At 45.3% G+C, this 13908-nt stretch overlaps 1 protein-coding gene across 2 annotated transcripts in view; it reads right to left on the reverse strand.

The window, feature by feature from the left end:
* The window catches only part of PRTG (protogenin), an 80189-nt gene extending 71748 nt beyond the window's left edge, over positions 1-8441 (reverse strand). The window contains exons 1-2 of one of the 2 annotated variants that reach the window (XM_080551724.1): positions 8191-8441; positions 7008-7310 (exon numbers count right to left, since the gene is read on the reverse strand). In XM_080551724.1, the coding sequence (XP_080407850.1) occupies positions 7008-7310; positions 8191-8257 (370 nt within the window). In that variant the 5' untranslated portion in view covers positions 8258-8441. Of the gene's footprint in view, positions 1-4480; positions 6988-7007; positions 7311-8190 lie in introns of those variants that run through there. The other variant, XM_080551725.1, reaches the window with a different exon arrangement.
* Positions 8442-13908: the final 5467 nt, after the last annotated feature.

The raw sequence follows: 13908 nt of genomic DNA on the forward strand, positions 1-13908 counted from the left end.
TTTTCTTATCAGCCAAACTTGGGCAATCCCCTGACTATAGCAGGAATGTTAAGAGCTGTCTAGTATAATAGTGTCACAGAAAGACTCGGACACCCTGAAATTTCTACCCTCTAAAACACAAAGATTGTACGTTGTCATTTTGGGGGGTTTGATAAGGAGAAGAATCTAAGTGAACTTCACAAGCATATGGCAGACCTACGTGCACCTGGGAGTAGGGGGGACTGATATCTAGATGCTATTCCCCTGTGTTACAGATGCACTGATGTGTCAGAAACCTCCTTCCAGAAGCCCAACAGAGACAGGCAATTGAGAAGCAGGGCCTTGAGATGATAATTGTATTATCCAGATGCCACTTAGGTATTTTTTTGCCTTCACGAATGTTCACGTTGTTAAAAACAGAACAAAACTTTTCCTCCCTCAAGAAGATAAAATCCTATTTCATTTAAAAAAACAAAACACAACAAACAAACAAACAAAAAAACAGAATTCCTGTTGAGATTTAGGAAGCATCAAGATTAAAAAAAAAAAAAGGCAGAAAAGTACTACTTATTTACATTTTCCTCTAAAATATAAGGAAGGCCATCTCCCTCCAAATCTTTACATACAGAAAAAACAACACAGAAGAGAAGGTTATAATTTCATCTCTTAAGTCACAGTTAAATCCTCCACACTCTGTTGGTTTCATACCCATCTCCTTCCTATGTCTGATGCTTATCTCCATCCAGTAGCAATTTTATGCATACAAACAAAAAACATTTTCAATATAGATGCAGGTCTTTGAACGCTACCCAATGGATTTCTTAGTGCCCAGCACAGACCATCTAGTTTGATTTTTTCTCCTCTAACTCAATTGCCGAGACAATCAACTTAAAAATGTAGATGCCGCTTAAAATGCTGCTGCTTAAAAGCAACGTAGAGGTTGACCCTGGTAACTAATGTTGACCATACAACACACACTTGCTCAACAAAATGGGGAGGTTTGACATTGTTGATTACTTTTTCACTTAGGTGGTGATTACTAGTTATAAAGACTGGAAGTAATCAATCCCAATTTAACAGCTGGGCCTATTGATGGGACAAAAAAAAAAGAAAAAAAAAAGCAAAACTAAACAAAAGATTATGTCCACAGTTTTGGATATGAGATGTGGAAAAATACAAAATGTTGAGCAAAACACACAAAAATGAAACACAAATTTGTCAATCGATGGACAAAACTGTAGGAAAACGCTTAGTAACATAAATTCTTCCTCCAAGATTCTCTTTTGTCATGTCTTAAGTTGTCCTGCACACCATCAATAGCCACAGCTGTTAAATTGTGAAGACGTGACAACAAGTCTCTAGGCAAACAACTGCTCAGAGTGAGATCCTTTTCTTTAGGATAATCAGAGCTGGCTGACAAAAGGGGGCCTTACTGAATGCCCTTTCAACAATTTCTACACCAAGAAATGCAGAGAGAGGGAGGGAGAAGAAAGGCAGGGGTGGGGGGAAGCACCACACTGCAAGAACAGAACAGTATCCTTTGCTGCAGTGCACTGCTCTGCAAGGAGAAAAGAAATCTCAACAGTTTAGTACATGCTTCACATGGAGAATTTGCATCAGGTAAGAACACCTCCAGTCGTGGCTCTGAACAACTTGTAGCATGGTACCACGGTTCCCTTTGACACTTCTCACATAGGTGAGGGTTTTATTAGCTACAGAACCCACTGCCAGTCAGACTGAGCTTCCCTTTAAAAAAGAAGCTGGTAAAAACTTTATACATTATAAAGATAAGGTGATAAAAAACAGTAAAAACCATAACAGCTTTGGCCTCACTAGTTTGGAAGAACAGCAAGCACATAAAATGCCTCAGTTTGGCATTATGCTTGACAAATGTGAAACTGAGGCGTTCAGGAAACCTGTGAAAAGCTCTCTTCTCTACTGACATAGTAACAGAAACAAACACTGTTCATATGCGCTAAGTAGAGTTTCATATACTTTTTGTCCTGGAAACGATGTAAAAGCCCCCTCCTCAGCCTGTGGAAGACCTGTTACAAGTGCAGACCAGTCACTACTGAAAGAACATGGAATGCCCTAGTGCAAAAGAAAAAAAAAAGGAAAAAGGTAACAATTTGTTATGTCTTGACCATTTCTTCTGTAAATATGTTGCAGAAGCCCAGGTCAAAAAATGTCTGGGGGAGTTCTTGAAGAACTCTTGAGAAACTCAGCCATGTTCACTCAGCTTAGGAAGCAGTTCTCTTCCCAGGGCACTCAAATCAACTAATCAAAGCAATAGCAATAAGGCAGCACTTGTAAAAACCTAAAACAAGAGCTTCCTCAAATTGTCTGTAACCACACTAGTCCTACAGCATTAAGACCTTGCTATCTGTTTTAATACAAGACTATTGTCTACAACAGCCATTTGCCACTTCATTCCATCTCAGTCAGAAAACACTTTGGCCCTTCTGCTCCCCACCCCCATCTCAGAATTTGTTTCTCTCTCCATCACTATTTAACATAATTAAACATATCTTTGAGATCTATAAACACTTGGGGGATACCTGAGACGACAGATTCCACACTGAATGAAAATGATAGTGTGAGACCACAACTACTGACCTCCTCATTTAAGGCAAGACACTAAAATTAATTTTTAAAAAAGTAATAGCAGAAGGGCAACATTTCTGCATATGTTCACGTTCCAAAAAGGCTTGAAGAACATTTATTTTTGTGGCAATCTAAGCTTCAGTAGCATTCCTCCGCCAAGACTTTCGCCTTCACATCACTCCTCTCAGTTACACCAGTACAATGGGCTCCATAACAAAACACATCAGGCAACTCATTTGGGTTAAAAAACATCTTTTGTTTTAATTCTATTATTTTAACCCTGATCAGTTCCCTGTTCAGTTAGCCACACGTGTAGCTGTGCCCACAGGAAGAAGGGCACAGTGCAAAAGTGGGAACAAGCAGCTGGAACAAGCATGGTTTACTGCTAAGAAAGCGTGATTGCCACAATAGAGGATAATGCACAGCTGGATGCACTCTTAAGTAATCACATATTTAAAAGCAGAGCAAAAGATGTAGGATATGAAAACATAAACATTACCAGTTACTGACATGGCAGTGGGACCAGAAGTCACATCACTGCCGCAGCAGGTAAGCAAAAGCACAAACTCTCCACAAAGTACTCTGCCACATGGACTAGGCCCAGCAGTTCACGAGCTGTAACGCAGCAAGCAAACAGCTTCCTCAAGGAGCATGTTCCAAGAAATCCTCTGCTTGAATAACCTTTCATTCTGGTGTAATGCAGAAACCTGTTCATGAAGAATGGGCTTAATGTTTCTTGTAATTCGCACATAAGACATTCAGCCAAGTTACAAGAGGAGAAAGGGTTCTCTAGGGATACTCCTACCAGCTGTATATATCCCTTCCATCCATTTAAGACTTCAATTTCCACTTTTTGTGAAAAGGAAATAAACAATGAGCATCCTATCCAATCACTACTCAAAGCCTGTGTTACTAACTTCAAAACAGGATTACCCTTTCTCCATTTTTTCTTAACATTACCTTACTGCAAGTCTAGCTGTATTTATGGACAGAATCTTAGTCAACTGTGGTTAAACTTTCATTCACAATTTAAATTGCAAAAATACAAAAATCTCATTTATTTATTTTTAGCTGACTCAAATTGTACCAAAAGTGCTTGGACTTCCTCCATGTTCTACATGACTTTTATATTCTGTCAGAGAGATCTCTCCTAGTAGCAGTGGCAGCAATAAGGGGAATTTTGAGTAAGTCGTTTACTCTTCACTATTAGCATTTTACCCCCACATGGTACCTCACAAAGACCAGCACAGGAACCTCCCTCTCTCCCCCCTACATCAACTAGTCAGCTTTGGACGCAACTATAAGCATGTACTGATACGAATATTTATTTTTACCTAAGCAATACCTCAGCTCCACAGCTTCCTTCAAAAAAGTGGGGGGATCTTACAAAAAAAAAAAAAAGCCCTAAATTAGTCAAATTCTTTTGTGCATGGATGAACAACAGGAAAGCAAAGCCTTGGGGCCTCTGGGGAGGAACCCTGTCCCTGCAGACCTACTCTGATGTGCTCGGGAGATAAGGCTCCATAGTGACACTTAAGGAAAGGCCTGCTCACATTTGAATTTCTGCATTCCTCAAGAACAATTCATGGCAATCACTAACTTTGCAGAGGAGCTACATGAAAGCTTTGGCCAATGAATGAGGGTCATCTGCTCTTTATCACAAGGGTAAACCTCATCCTGGCCAGTTTCTAACCTTTTAACCCTGTGAATTCTTAATTTGCACATGAATAATGGAATTCTTGCCAAGAGTGCAACCTTCAGCTTCCAGTTCCTAACTTTAGAAACCAAGACCTGATCTCCTTGTGTGTTCAAATCTTAAACTCTTGGACAGATTAAAGTTTTTGGTTTCCAAATGCAACACTAAACATTACAATTCTGAAGCAAAAGATAAGCTTACCAGCAAAATCTCTGATCAGGCAGAGTAAAAGAACATCCTTGCACCCTGCTGCTACCAGAGACCTAAGAGAGCATTTGCTTTTTTCCTCCCAAGAAAGAATGCCCATTTAATGCCTATTCTCCACCTGTTTAATATGTATAGTTCTTTCTGTAGCCTGACCACAAGGTGATTTGCTTTTGCAGCAACCACAACTGATTCTAAACAAAACTTGTAAGCCTAAAAAAAAAAAAAACAAACCCACAACTTCAAATTTCATTTCATATGACAAAAAGGAATAAACTGCTGCATGGGATAATTTCACATTTGGTCACTAGTTAACCACTTAATCACTAAGTCAACATCACCTACTGTGACCATTACAGATCCGCTATCTCTTCAAGTTTTCTCCAACAGCCGTAAGAAACCTTTTTAAGTATACAAAGAAGAAAAAGAAACCTTTTGTCATAGTCTTACGGGAAGAAAAAAAAGGCTGCAAAACAAGATTATAACTTCACAACACACAATCTATTTGCTTGTGTATCTTCCCTGGTGGTAAAATTTCAGTATTTAAAAACAAACCAAAGCAAAACCATCTTTCTGGTGAAATGATGTGTATGTGAGAAACAAACATTTACGGAAGGTCAATCCTGTCTGAAGAAAAAAAAAAAGATCATACAAATGTATTACTGTGCTCCACTACTACAGTGCTCCGTACCATTCCAGAAGTTCTCTCATATGGAGGACACAGAGCTCATCCTGCAACATCTCATATTTAATATTGCCCTAATTTTTCCTCAGTCCTACACAAAGAATCCATCATCTACTGCTTTGCTTTATATTTATAAAAAATGAGATTCCTATCCTCTTAAGAAAGACTGTCTTCAATTTGTTTATTAATGGTGCTGACACTCTGAAACATTGTGAATGTAAATGTAAACAATATTAATGCTTCATTTTTCATCATTTAGTCAAAAGCATCTAAAAACTACCAAGCCTCTAATCCTTAAAGTGAGTAAGATGCCATGATACAAAGTAATAAATAGCCAGTTTTCAGAAATTGAGAGTTCACAGCCTCTTGCAGCATGTGAAAACTCATAACTTTCTTGGAGCCACCTGCTTCCAGGCTGGTCTTCAACTGCCCGAAGCTCCAGATCACTGAACAAGATATTTCACACCTTCCTATGATAGCTTATGGATAGTTTTTATATTCAGTTCAGAAGCACATGGGGAAAAAAAAGTATTAACATTCAGACTTTTTTAATGCCAGTTAATGTACTAACTGTATTAACTAATTTCAGATTGATTTTGATAAAACTTGCAATTCACAGCCAAAGCCTAGTTTCCACAGAGGTATCAGTGCCACAGTTTACTGCAACTTGCCACAAAGAACAGGGTTGAAGAGGTCAAAGGGAGCCTTTTCCTATTAGATTAAGTTCATCAGTTAAGTCCTATTAGAGAGAGAACATGAGAGGACTACACAAACTGTGTACTCTCTGTGTTATACTTTCTTTGAAATGATTCTAGCCTACTGGCAAAACTCTGCACTGTCCTGGAAGAAGGCATGGCATTCAGCTCCCAACACACATCTCTTGCTCAAAACGTTTAAAGATGCTAGGAAAACCAAGGGGAACACACACTCGGGGTCAGACCGGTAAAGCTATAAAGGCACTTACATGCAAGAATCTCCCTCACCACTCAGGCAGCAGCAGGGCCTGGAGTGCCCTACAAGTGTGACTCCCCCAGTGGCACCGTGTACAGGTCCTTATGGCAGGTTCCAGAACCCTAAAGCAGTGGCACCAGGTAACAGGTCTTTATGGCAGGTTCCAGAACCCTGAAGCAGTTCCAGAAGGGACAGTACCCATCCGCCTGGCTGAACGTAGACATCAGAACAGCAAGGACTTGGTAATTTAGGGACATGGTTTAATGGTGGGCTTGGCAGTACTAGGCTAAAGGTTGAACCAGATGATCTTAGAGGTCTTCTCCAACCTAAATGATTCTATGATTTAATCTTCTTGATGGCCCTGAAAACCTTTCCTCTCTCCTCTCCCAAAGACAGCCGTTTCTATTATTATTCTACTCTGCCCCAAGATATCCCCAACACTACTCATCATCAGGCTATTGAACAAGAAAAAAAGAATAGATTTGTAGATAACCCTTGTAAAGTCTCAAGAACAGGACTTGAGAAATAAGACCCGGAACGTTGGTAGCAGCATGGCTCTGCATCATCTGCAACCACTATACCAGCATGGCTCTGCATCACTGCTTGCTCTGATGAGCGAACCACATAAGGCACCACAGTCCACGAGGGCTCACAGGTGGCTCTGCCACTCTGGCCACGTCACAGACTTGAACGGAGGCATGACAAGTTTTGCTCATAATATTTACACATATAGAAAGAAACAAGTGTTCTGCAGAATTGTCTTGCTATTTGCTTTTGTAATTTGTCTTTTCATGCGCACAAACATCAGAACAATAGGTTGTTTTGTGCTGTTCAGGAGCTGTTGCCACAAACTTGGGAGCAGGTTAACAAACAAGAGCTGGAACTTACTTGCTAGAGTAAGGTGACTTTTTTGACTGAGAATGGCTCCATGCTTGTTCAGAGCTAAGCACTGGTAAAATCCTTCATCTGACAGCTCTCCTTTCTTTCCTTCCACCTCACTGATGTATAAAGAGCCATTTGATAAAGTGTAGATCCTTTCATTTTCAGATACTTTCCCTCCGTTTTTCAGCCATGTAATAGTTATAGGAGCTTCACCACGGGCCTGGCAGTCTAAAACCACTGGATCCTTCCTTGAGACAATAACATCTTGAGGCTCCTTCACAAAAAACAGTTCACTAAAGCACCACACTCCTAAGGGAGAGAAAAAGATTTTGACTGTAAGTACAGACGTGCTCGTTACCAGGAGCACTTGTGAGCAATCCTGCACAGCACGAGGTAAACCCATTATTGTTATTAAAGGCTCCAAGACCTCCGAGCCCTTCCAGCTGCACCCCAGATCGCTCAGGGAAAGCTGTAGTATTGACTTCAAGCCGGGTAAAGTCGTCAGCCTCTAGGCTGCTCAGCCTCTTGCCTCCTAGCTTTCAAACGCATCCCAGTGTGGGACGAGCGAGGGAGCGGGTGCCTTCAGCACAGCCCTGACTCAGCAGCCGGGGTGCTGGACGAAGCAGCGGCTGGGGGTCACCGCCGTGCCCCCACAGGCGGCGGGGCTCTGTCCGCCCCCCGATGCAGCTGCCAACTTCTGTTCGCCGGGGGAGCTTCGCCAGCACCCGCCAGGCGCCCGAGCCGCTCGCTAATTTTACAAGCCTGTCAAAGGAGCTAGGGCGTCGTAAAAGGCTAATTTTACAAGAAATCGTTACCGAAACCACTTACTCCGCCCAGCGGAGCCTACCCTCTATCCCCCTCCTCCCGTCCTGTCCCCGCTGCCCGGGCACCCCTCACAGCGCCCCTCAGAGCCCCCAGCCCTCGGGGGCGCCCAGCGGCCGGTTACCGGTGCTCAGGGGCCGGTTACCGGTGCCCAGCGGTCCGCTCCCGCCCCCTGCCGGCGGGGCGGCCGCCAGCCCCCCGCTGTCCCCCCTCAGCCGCCCGCCCCGTCGCGGCGCGAACAAAGCGCGGGGCCGCGCGGCCGCTCCCGCTCCGGCCGGTGCCGCAGGGGCTCTGATGCCGGCTACATGAAGCCACGTGCGGCGGCGCGGCGCGGCACGGCCCGGCCCGGACAATGGGGCGGACTCACCTGGCAGCGGGAGCAGCAGCGCCCGCAGCAGCGCCCGCAGCAGCGCCCGGCGGCGGAGCGGCGCCATTTAGCGGGACGCGGCTGGCATGCCCCGCCGGCCGCCGCCAGAGAGCCCGGTCAGCGGGCGAGGGGAGGAGACAGGGGGCGGACGGAGCGGCCCCAGCGCGCCCGTCCCGGCCCTACCCTCCGCATCCCGTCTCCATTGGCCTTCGGGGAGGCGAGGGGGCGAGGGGCAGGGCCGGCCGGGGGAGGGACGCCGCTGGACGGGGCGGGCCGCGGCGGACAATGCCCCCGGGGCGGGCGGAGGGTCGGCCCGCGGTGGGGGCAGGAGCCGGCCCCGCGCGCGAGGGGCGGCCGGCGCCATCCGGGCCGACCCCCGGTGCTGCCCCGCCGGGACCCGAGGGCGGCCGCCCCCCGGCCGGTTCCGTGCCCCACGGGCGCCGCCTCAGCCCCCGGGGCCGGGGAGGGAGCTGCCGGCCGGGCCCGCCGTCGGGGGAGCGGGGCGGGACTACCGAGCTACTCTACTCCTGTTTGCAACGAGAGAGGGTTGGTGAGGAGTGGAGCAGTTGGAAATGGGGCCTGGGGCACGGATGCAGCTCTGGCCCAGGCCTGCGGTGCCCGACACAGGTGCAGCAACGTCCAGGTGCTGCAGAGCATCCCTGTGAGCCCACGGAAATGGCCCTCCCGTGCTCACAGTCCGACCGCAGAAGGCAAGGATGGGAGCAGAGCACGACTGGAGTGCTCTTGTGTCAGCGGTCCTCACGGCCCCCTTTTCGCAGCACCGATAAAACCAATTCCAGATGGCTGCGCAGGGCAGCATGCTGCTGCTGAGGATGAGCCACCCTTCACCGGAAGGCAGCCATGAGTTTACATCTGCCCCAAGTCTGAAGTGTAGCTTGCCAAAATGGAACCTGAACTGCAAACATATGGCTTGAGAATCAGGGTATCAACATCCTATACACGATTTGTTTGGGAGATGTCAGAGATGTCATCAAATCAGAAGCTGCTGTTATAATTTAAGCCTTCAGCTTCACCCCTGATTTTACACCATGCTGGCAGCCAGTTTGGAAATGTGGTTTCTAAGCTCTTTTTTGTCTGTTCAGAGTTCTAAAGTTACGATGTAGAGAAGGCATCTTCTTACTCAGCAGATTTGCCCCCTGTTTGCATTCATTGTGATAGCTGCTGACTTCAGTGACAGGCAAGTTTTTACTGCTTTTTGTTCCTGCCAGCACTGCAAAGTTCACAGAACCAGGAGCCAGCAGCTAAACTCAGTCCCTTCTGCTGCATCATCACCAGGACTGGCTACAGCCTCAGTTACTGACTCCTCTAAAAGCGTTCAGGAGAAAATCAGAGCCATAAAAATGCAATGTAAGCCATAGTTTGACCTACATCACCTTTCTCACTTGTCAGAAATACATGAGCAAAAGATTTCAGATTGCTATGATCTTAGCATAAGTTTTCAGGGAAGGTAATTAGGAAAGATAAGCTTTGCATGCAAATCACAGTTACCCAAGAGATATCCACACAGTTTCACAGTCACTTTTCACAGCAGAACTGAACATCCACCATTTTGGTGTCCGAATACGGGTACATACAGCGACAGGATCCACTTAGCACAGTATTTTTGAAATTTCCTCACTGTTTTACTTTATCCAGTCACTAAAGATAAGAGTGTGAACTACGAAAAAAGTATCATTTATTAGAACTCAAAAATAATCCAAAGAAAATTGCTTATGAATAAAATTCATTCTTGCCTGTGGCAAACTCACACCTTCCATCTGCAGCTCATCCCAGTACTGTATTCTCTCCTACTAAACTCTGACTGATCAGAGTGACCAGAATTCAAGATTCGCTAGATGAGCTCAGCACATCTAGAAGACAAACACACCAATGGGGAATACATCTGAAGTATCTGGTATAAAGTCCCAGGGTCACCCTCCCAATGGCTGCAGGGAGACAGTGCCAACAACAAAAAGTCAATACATTTCTATTTGCAATTTCCCCTTCTAGCTATGTCCTAAATTAGGCATTATCTTTGAACTGTGTGGGATACATCTAAAGATTTGGGTTTTTTACTCAGAGGTTAATGACCGTTACACACAGCATGATGCTCCTGGAATGCATTGGACCTCACAGAACAGGCATACCAAGGAATTGTGTGAAACTACTTGGGTGTTAAACAGAACGCTTCCAAATAACGCTAATAAAATGTGAAAATTGTATTTAATATTTCTGCAATTCTCCTTACTTAATTTGAAAAGTCGATACTAAGGCTATGTTATATTTAAGGCATTTAAAGTTGCATAAAGGTAAACAAATAGATAAAAATCAATGTTTTTGAGACGTTCATACATTGACATTTCCAAAACAACAATTCAAAATGCATTCCAAGGCCTGGACAAAACATGCCCACTTGTTAAAGCTCTTTGGAGAGATGCCAAACATTTCACCACAGCATCTTAACAAGGCAAATCTGATCAAACAGACAAACATGTACCTTCAGTCAGCACTGCAATTCCTACCAACTAAATAAATCCAGGAAACCCACATTTTTATGTCGTGACAAAAAAAATGCAGTCTTTTTCAATGAGTATCTAACAAATATTTATCAGTTAGCTTGATTTTCCATATGGATTTCCCATTACTGCAGATGTAATCTGAGATACGTTTCTGATGTGTTCTGATTTGATGTATTGCTTCCAGGGGTTTCCCCTCCACATCCTTCACTAGTGACAGAGCAAAGCCCCCCCATGCAGTGGGAGTCAGGGCCCCTTGGAAGATTTCTTGCCTGTGTCTGGGGCGTCCCTGTGACACTGCTCACACGTGGGCTGTGTGCAACCTCCCAGACAGCCGTGGGGCTGGTTTCTAGCAGTAGCTGCTGTCGCCAAACAGCAGCGAGGCAGAGAAGGGAGACCACTCCCGACAGTACTTTTATTTCAGAACCCTGGAGGTGCTTTTTGTGGGCCCACACTGTGATTACCTTGGCAGGGTAAGTACCCACTGAAGTCCTCCAGTGCAATCCAATTTAAAAAACTCAGAGTTTCCGCTTGCCCAGAAGAGTACTTCACAAGTGACTCCTGAAACCACCTAGAACTCTGTGGCAAATGCGCTGCTCCAGCACTGTGCATGTTGGAGAGATCTTTCCACAGGCTTCTCTTCCAGACAGGATACAGGAACTCCCCAGTGGATGCTGATTTGAAGGAAATACACAGAAAGTGAGTGCCAGGGGTGTTTAGCATCATAGTCTCAGGCAAAATAATATTTTTTCTGACACGAGAAAGGGATATTTTTGCTCACTTCGCACTGACATTTTCCCCTTTAACTTACCTAACATGCATCACTAACACAGCAAAATTAACACAGCTCTGTGTTATCCAGTAACATTTCTATATCATGTGCTTTGGTTGGTTGCTGGGTAGGGTGAAACTGTCCCTTGTTACATGTAGTTACTTCCCCCCAGCCCCTTGCTCTGCACAGCCTCAGGCAGGGTGCTGCTTCCTGCGGGTGGGCTGCAGCGCTGCCCAGCACAGGACATCGTCCCACTCCCCATTCACCCCAATCCCCATTCACCGGCCCTTTTTGAGGCAGGCATAGGTCCTAGTGGGCAACGCAGCAAACGTGCCTTCAGGAGGGGAGCTGAGACCAAGCCGTAGTCCCACATGTGGGCTGGTTTCCATTAACTGTGTCTGTGCTGGCTGCTGTACTCAGCTGTGGCAGTGAAACTGCTTTACCATCTCCCTGGACTACGCTGTGCCAGCAGGAGGTTTTGACTCCTGAGATCAAATACGATGTTTGTCTTAAATGGCTTAGCAAAGAAAAGTGCGTCCCTTTGGAGCACTCCTTGTGCCTGCGTCTGGGCAGCTACAACACCAGTATTTCCATTTTCATATTTCTGTTGAGCAAAACAAATAAATTCCTTAGAATAAAGCCATGCTGTAACTAGATCCGCATAAACTCTCCCTCCTTAATTTGTCAGATATCATTATTTTAACACGTATTCCAGTAATTAATGGGATCAGAGATAGGGCAGACTTGTGATAACATATGTAAATTCATACTTCGCCACTAGCTGATAAAGCCATTGAGCCACAGTTTAAAGGCACTGCCAGCTAGAGCTCTGTCAAATACACCGTGTTAGTAAACACGGAGCCAATAAATACAATTATCTACTTGGCTAACAGTCTCACAGAAGCATTATCATGAGAAAACCACGACAGTTCAGGATGAGTCCAAGATATTGCCAGCCAATACAAACAAATCTATGCCTACTTTGCTCCAGGGCAGCAATTTTTCTCCTCCCACCAACACAGGCTTTTTCACTTGACTCAATCTGTACTTTTGGCATATGTGGGAAACTATGTAAACTTCCCTAGTTTTGTGGTTCTTTTCAGACCATGTAAACCCTTTTCTATGCTTTCTCTTACATTTTTGGGTCTGCAAAGCAGATTATTTCTTTGAAATATACGTGCATAACTTGTAACACTTCAGCAGTCACCACTTCAATGCCTTAAGACCTGAGTAATACCTCTCTTTAAAGTGCTACCAGCAGCTGGAAAACCAGCACACTGTCCAGGTTACTGTCTGTGAATTACCGGATTGACCTCATGCTGCATTTCTCTCTCAGCCCGAGCCCTAACAAGCACAGCTTATGTTTCCTGAAAACAACAATTTAAAACATCAGATTGACATGAACCAATCTAGCTCAGGTCTTTGTTCCACTGCTCTTCTCTGTGTGTGGTTGCTAAAATCCAAAATTTTGGTCACATCATGATCCAGCAAGATGAAAGAGGGACTTTCCAAAGGTGAATGAAGTCTCATGACCATGATGTTTACACACTTTGTCTGAAGTGCTAGCAACAGGTCTGGAACAGAAGCTAATAGGCAGGACTCTTCAGTGTGATGGCAAATGGCAGCCTCAGGAAAAGGAAAAATTGAAAATTCACCTGCAACTGCATTTCCCCTTAGTGGACTCCATGTTTATAAGATCTCTGTAGCCACAACAGGCCCCAGGTCTAGGCCACGGATGGAGAATGTGGTTTTCTTCGAGTTTAATACATATATTTTTAAAACCATTTACATTTCCTTTATTTTGAACCAGAAATAGTTCAGTTCTTCTGTGGCCAGTTTTGCACTAGGCATTTCAGCTCAGTTTTCCTTTTCCTTCTCAGAAACCAGAGAAGAAGGAATAGCATCGTGTTGGCTGTCTCATCCTGGTGGTCTGGGAAAGGCCGCGACAGAACATGGTTGGCCTGGACGCAAACTGCCTGAGCTGTGTACCTGCAGTACCACATCTGCCTGACCTAACAAGCTCTGAGACACCTGGGGAAGTAGATTTGCTCCATGGGAGCCAGTCCCCTGCTCTGGCTTCACACAGCACTGCTCCAGCACCTTAACGTCACAGGACAGAAAAAGACAGGGAAGAGCACCTCTGGGTGGAGAACAGTATCTGTAAGAGTCAGTGCTGCAGCCCTGTGGCCCAAATCTATTTCCGAACCAGCATATAATCATCCAAACTGCACTCTCGGTATCCCCATTGCTCCCAGACCCGCTCAGCCAACCCTTCCCCGACGCCAGGTCCTAGCTCAGGCTCTGGCTCTGCCAGCAGATCCCCGCGGGAGCTGCTGTGGGTCTGTCTGGTACAAGGGAAAGTGTAGCTACAGGCACCCAGGGCAGGGGACAGGGTACAGCCACCACAAGCACCTTAGCACAGCTGCTGCT

Source organism: Anser brachyrhynchus, assembly GCF_964034855.1.
Source record: "Anser brachyrhynchus genome assembly, chromosome: 11".
NCBI lineage: Eukaryota > Metazoa > Chordata > Aves > Anseriformes > Anatidae > Anser > Anser brachyrhynchus.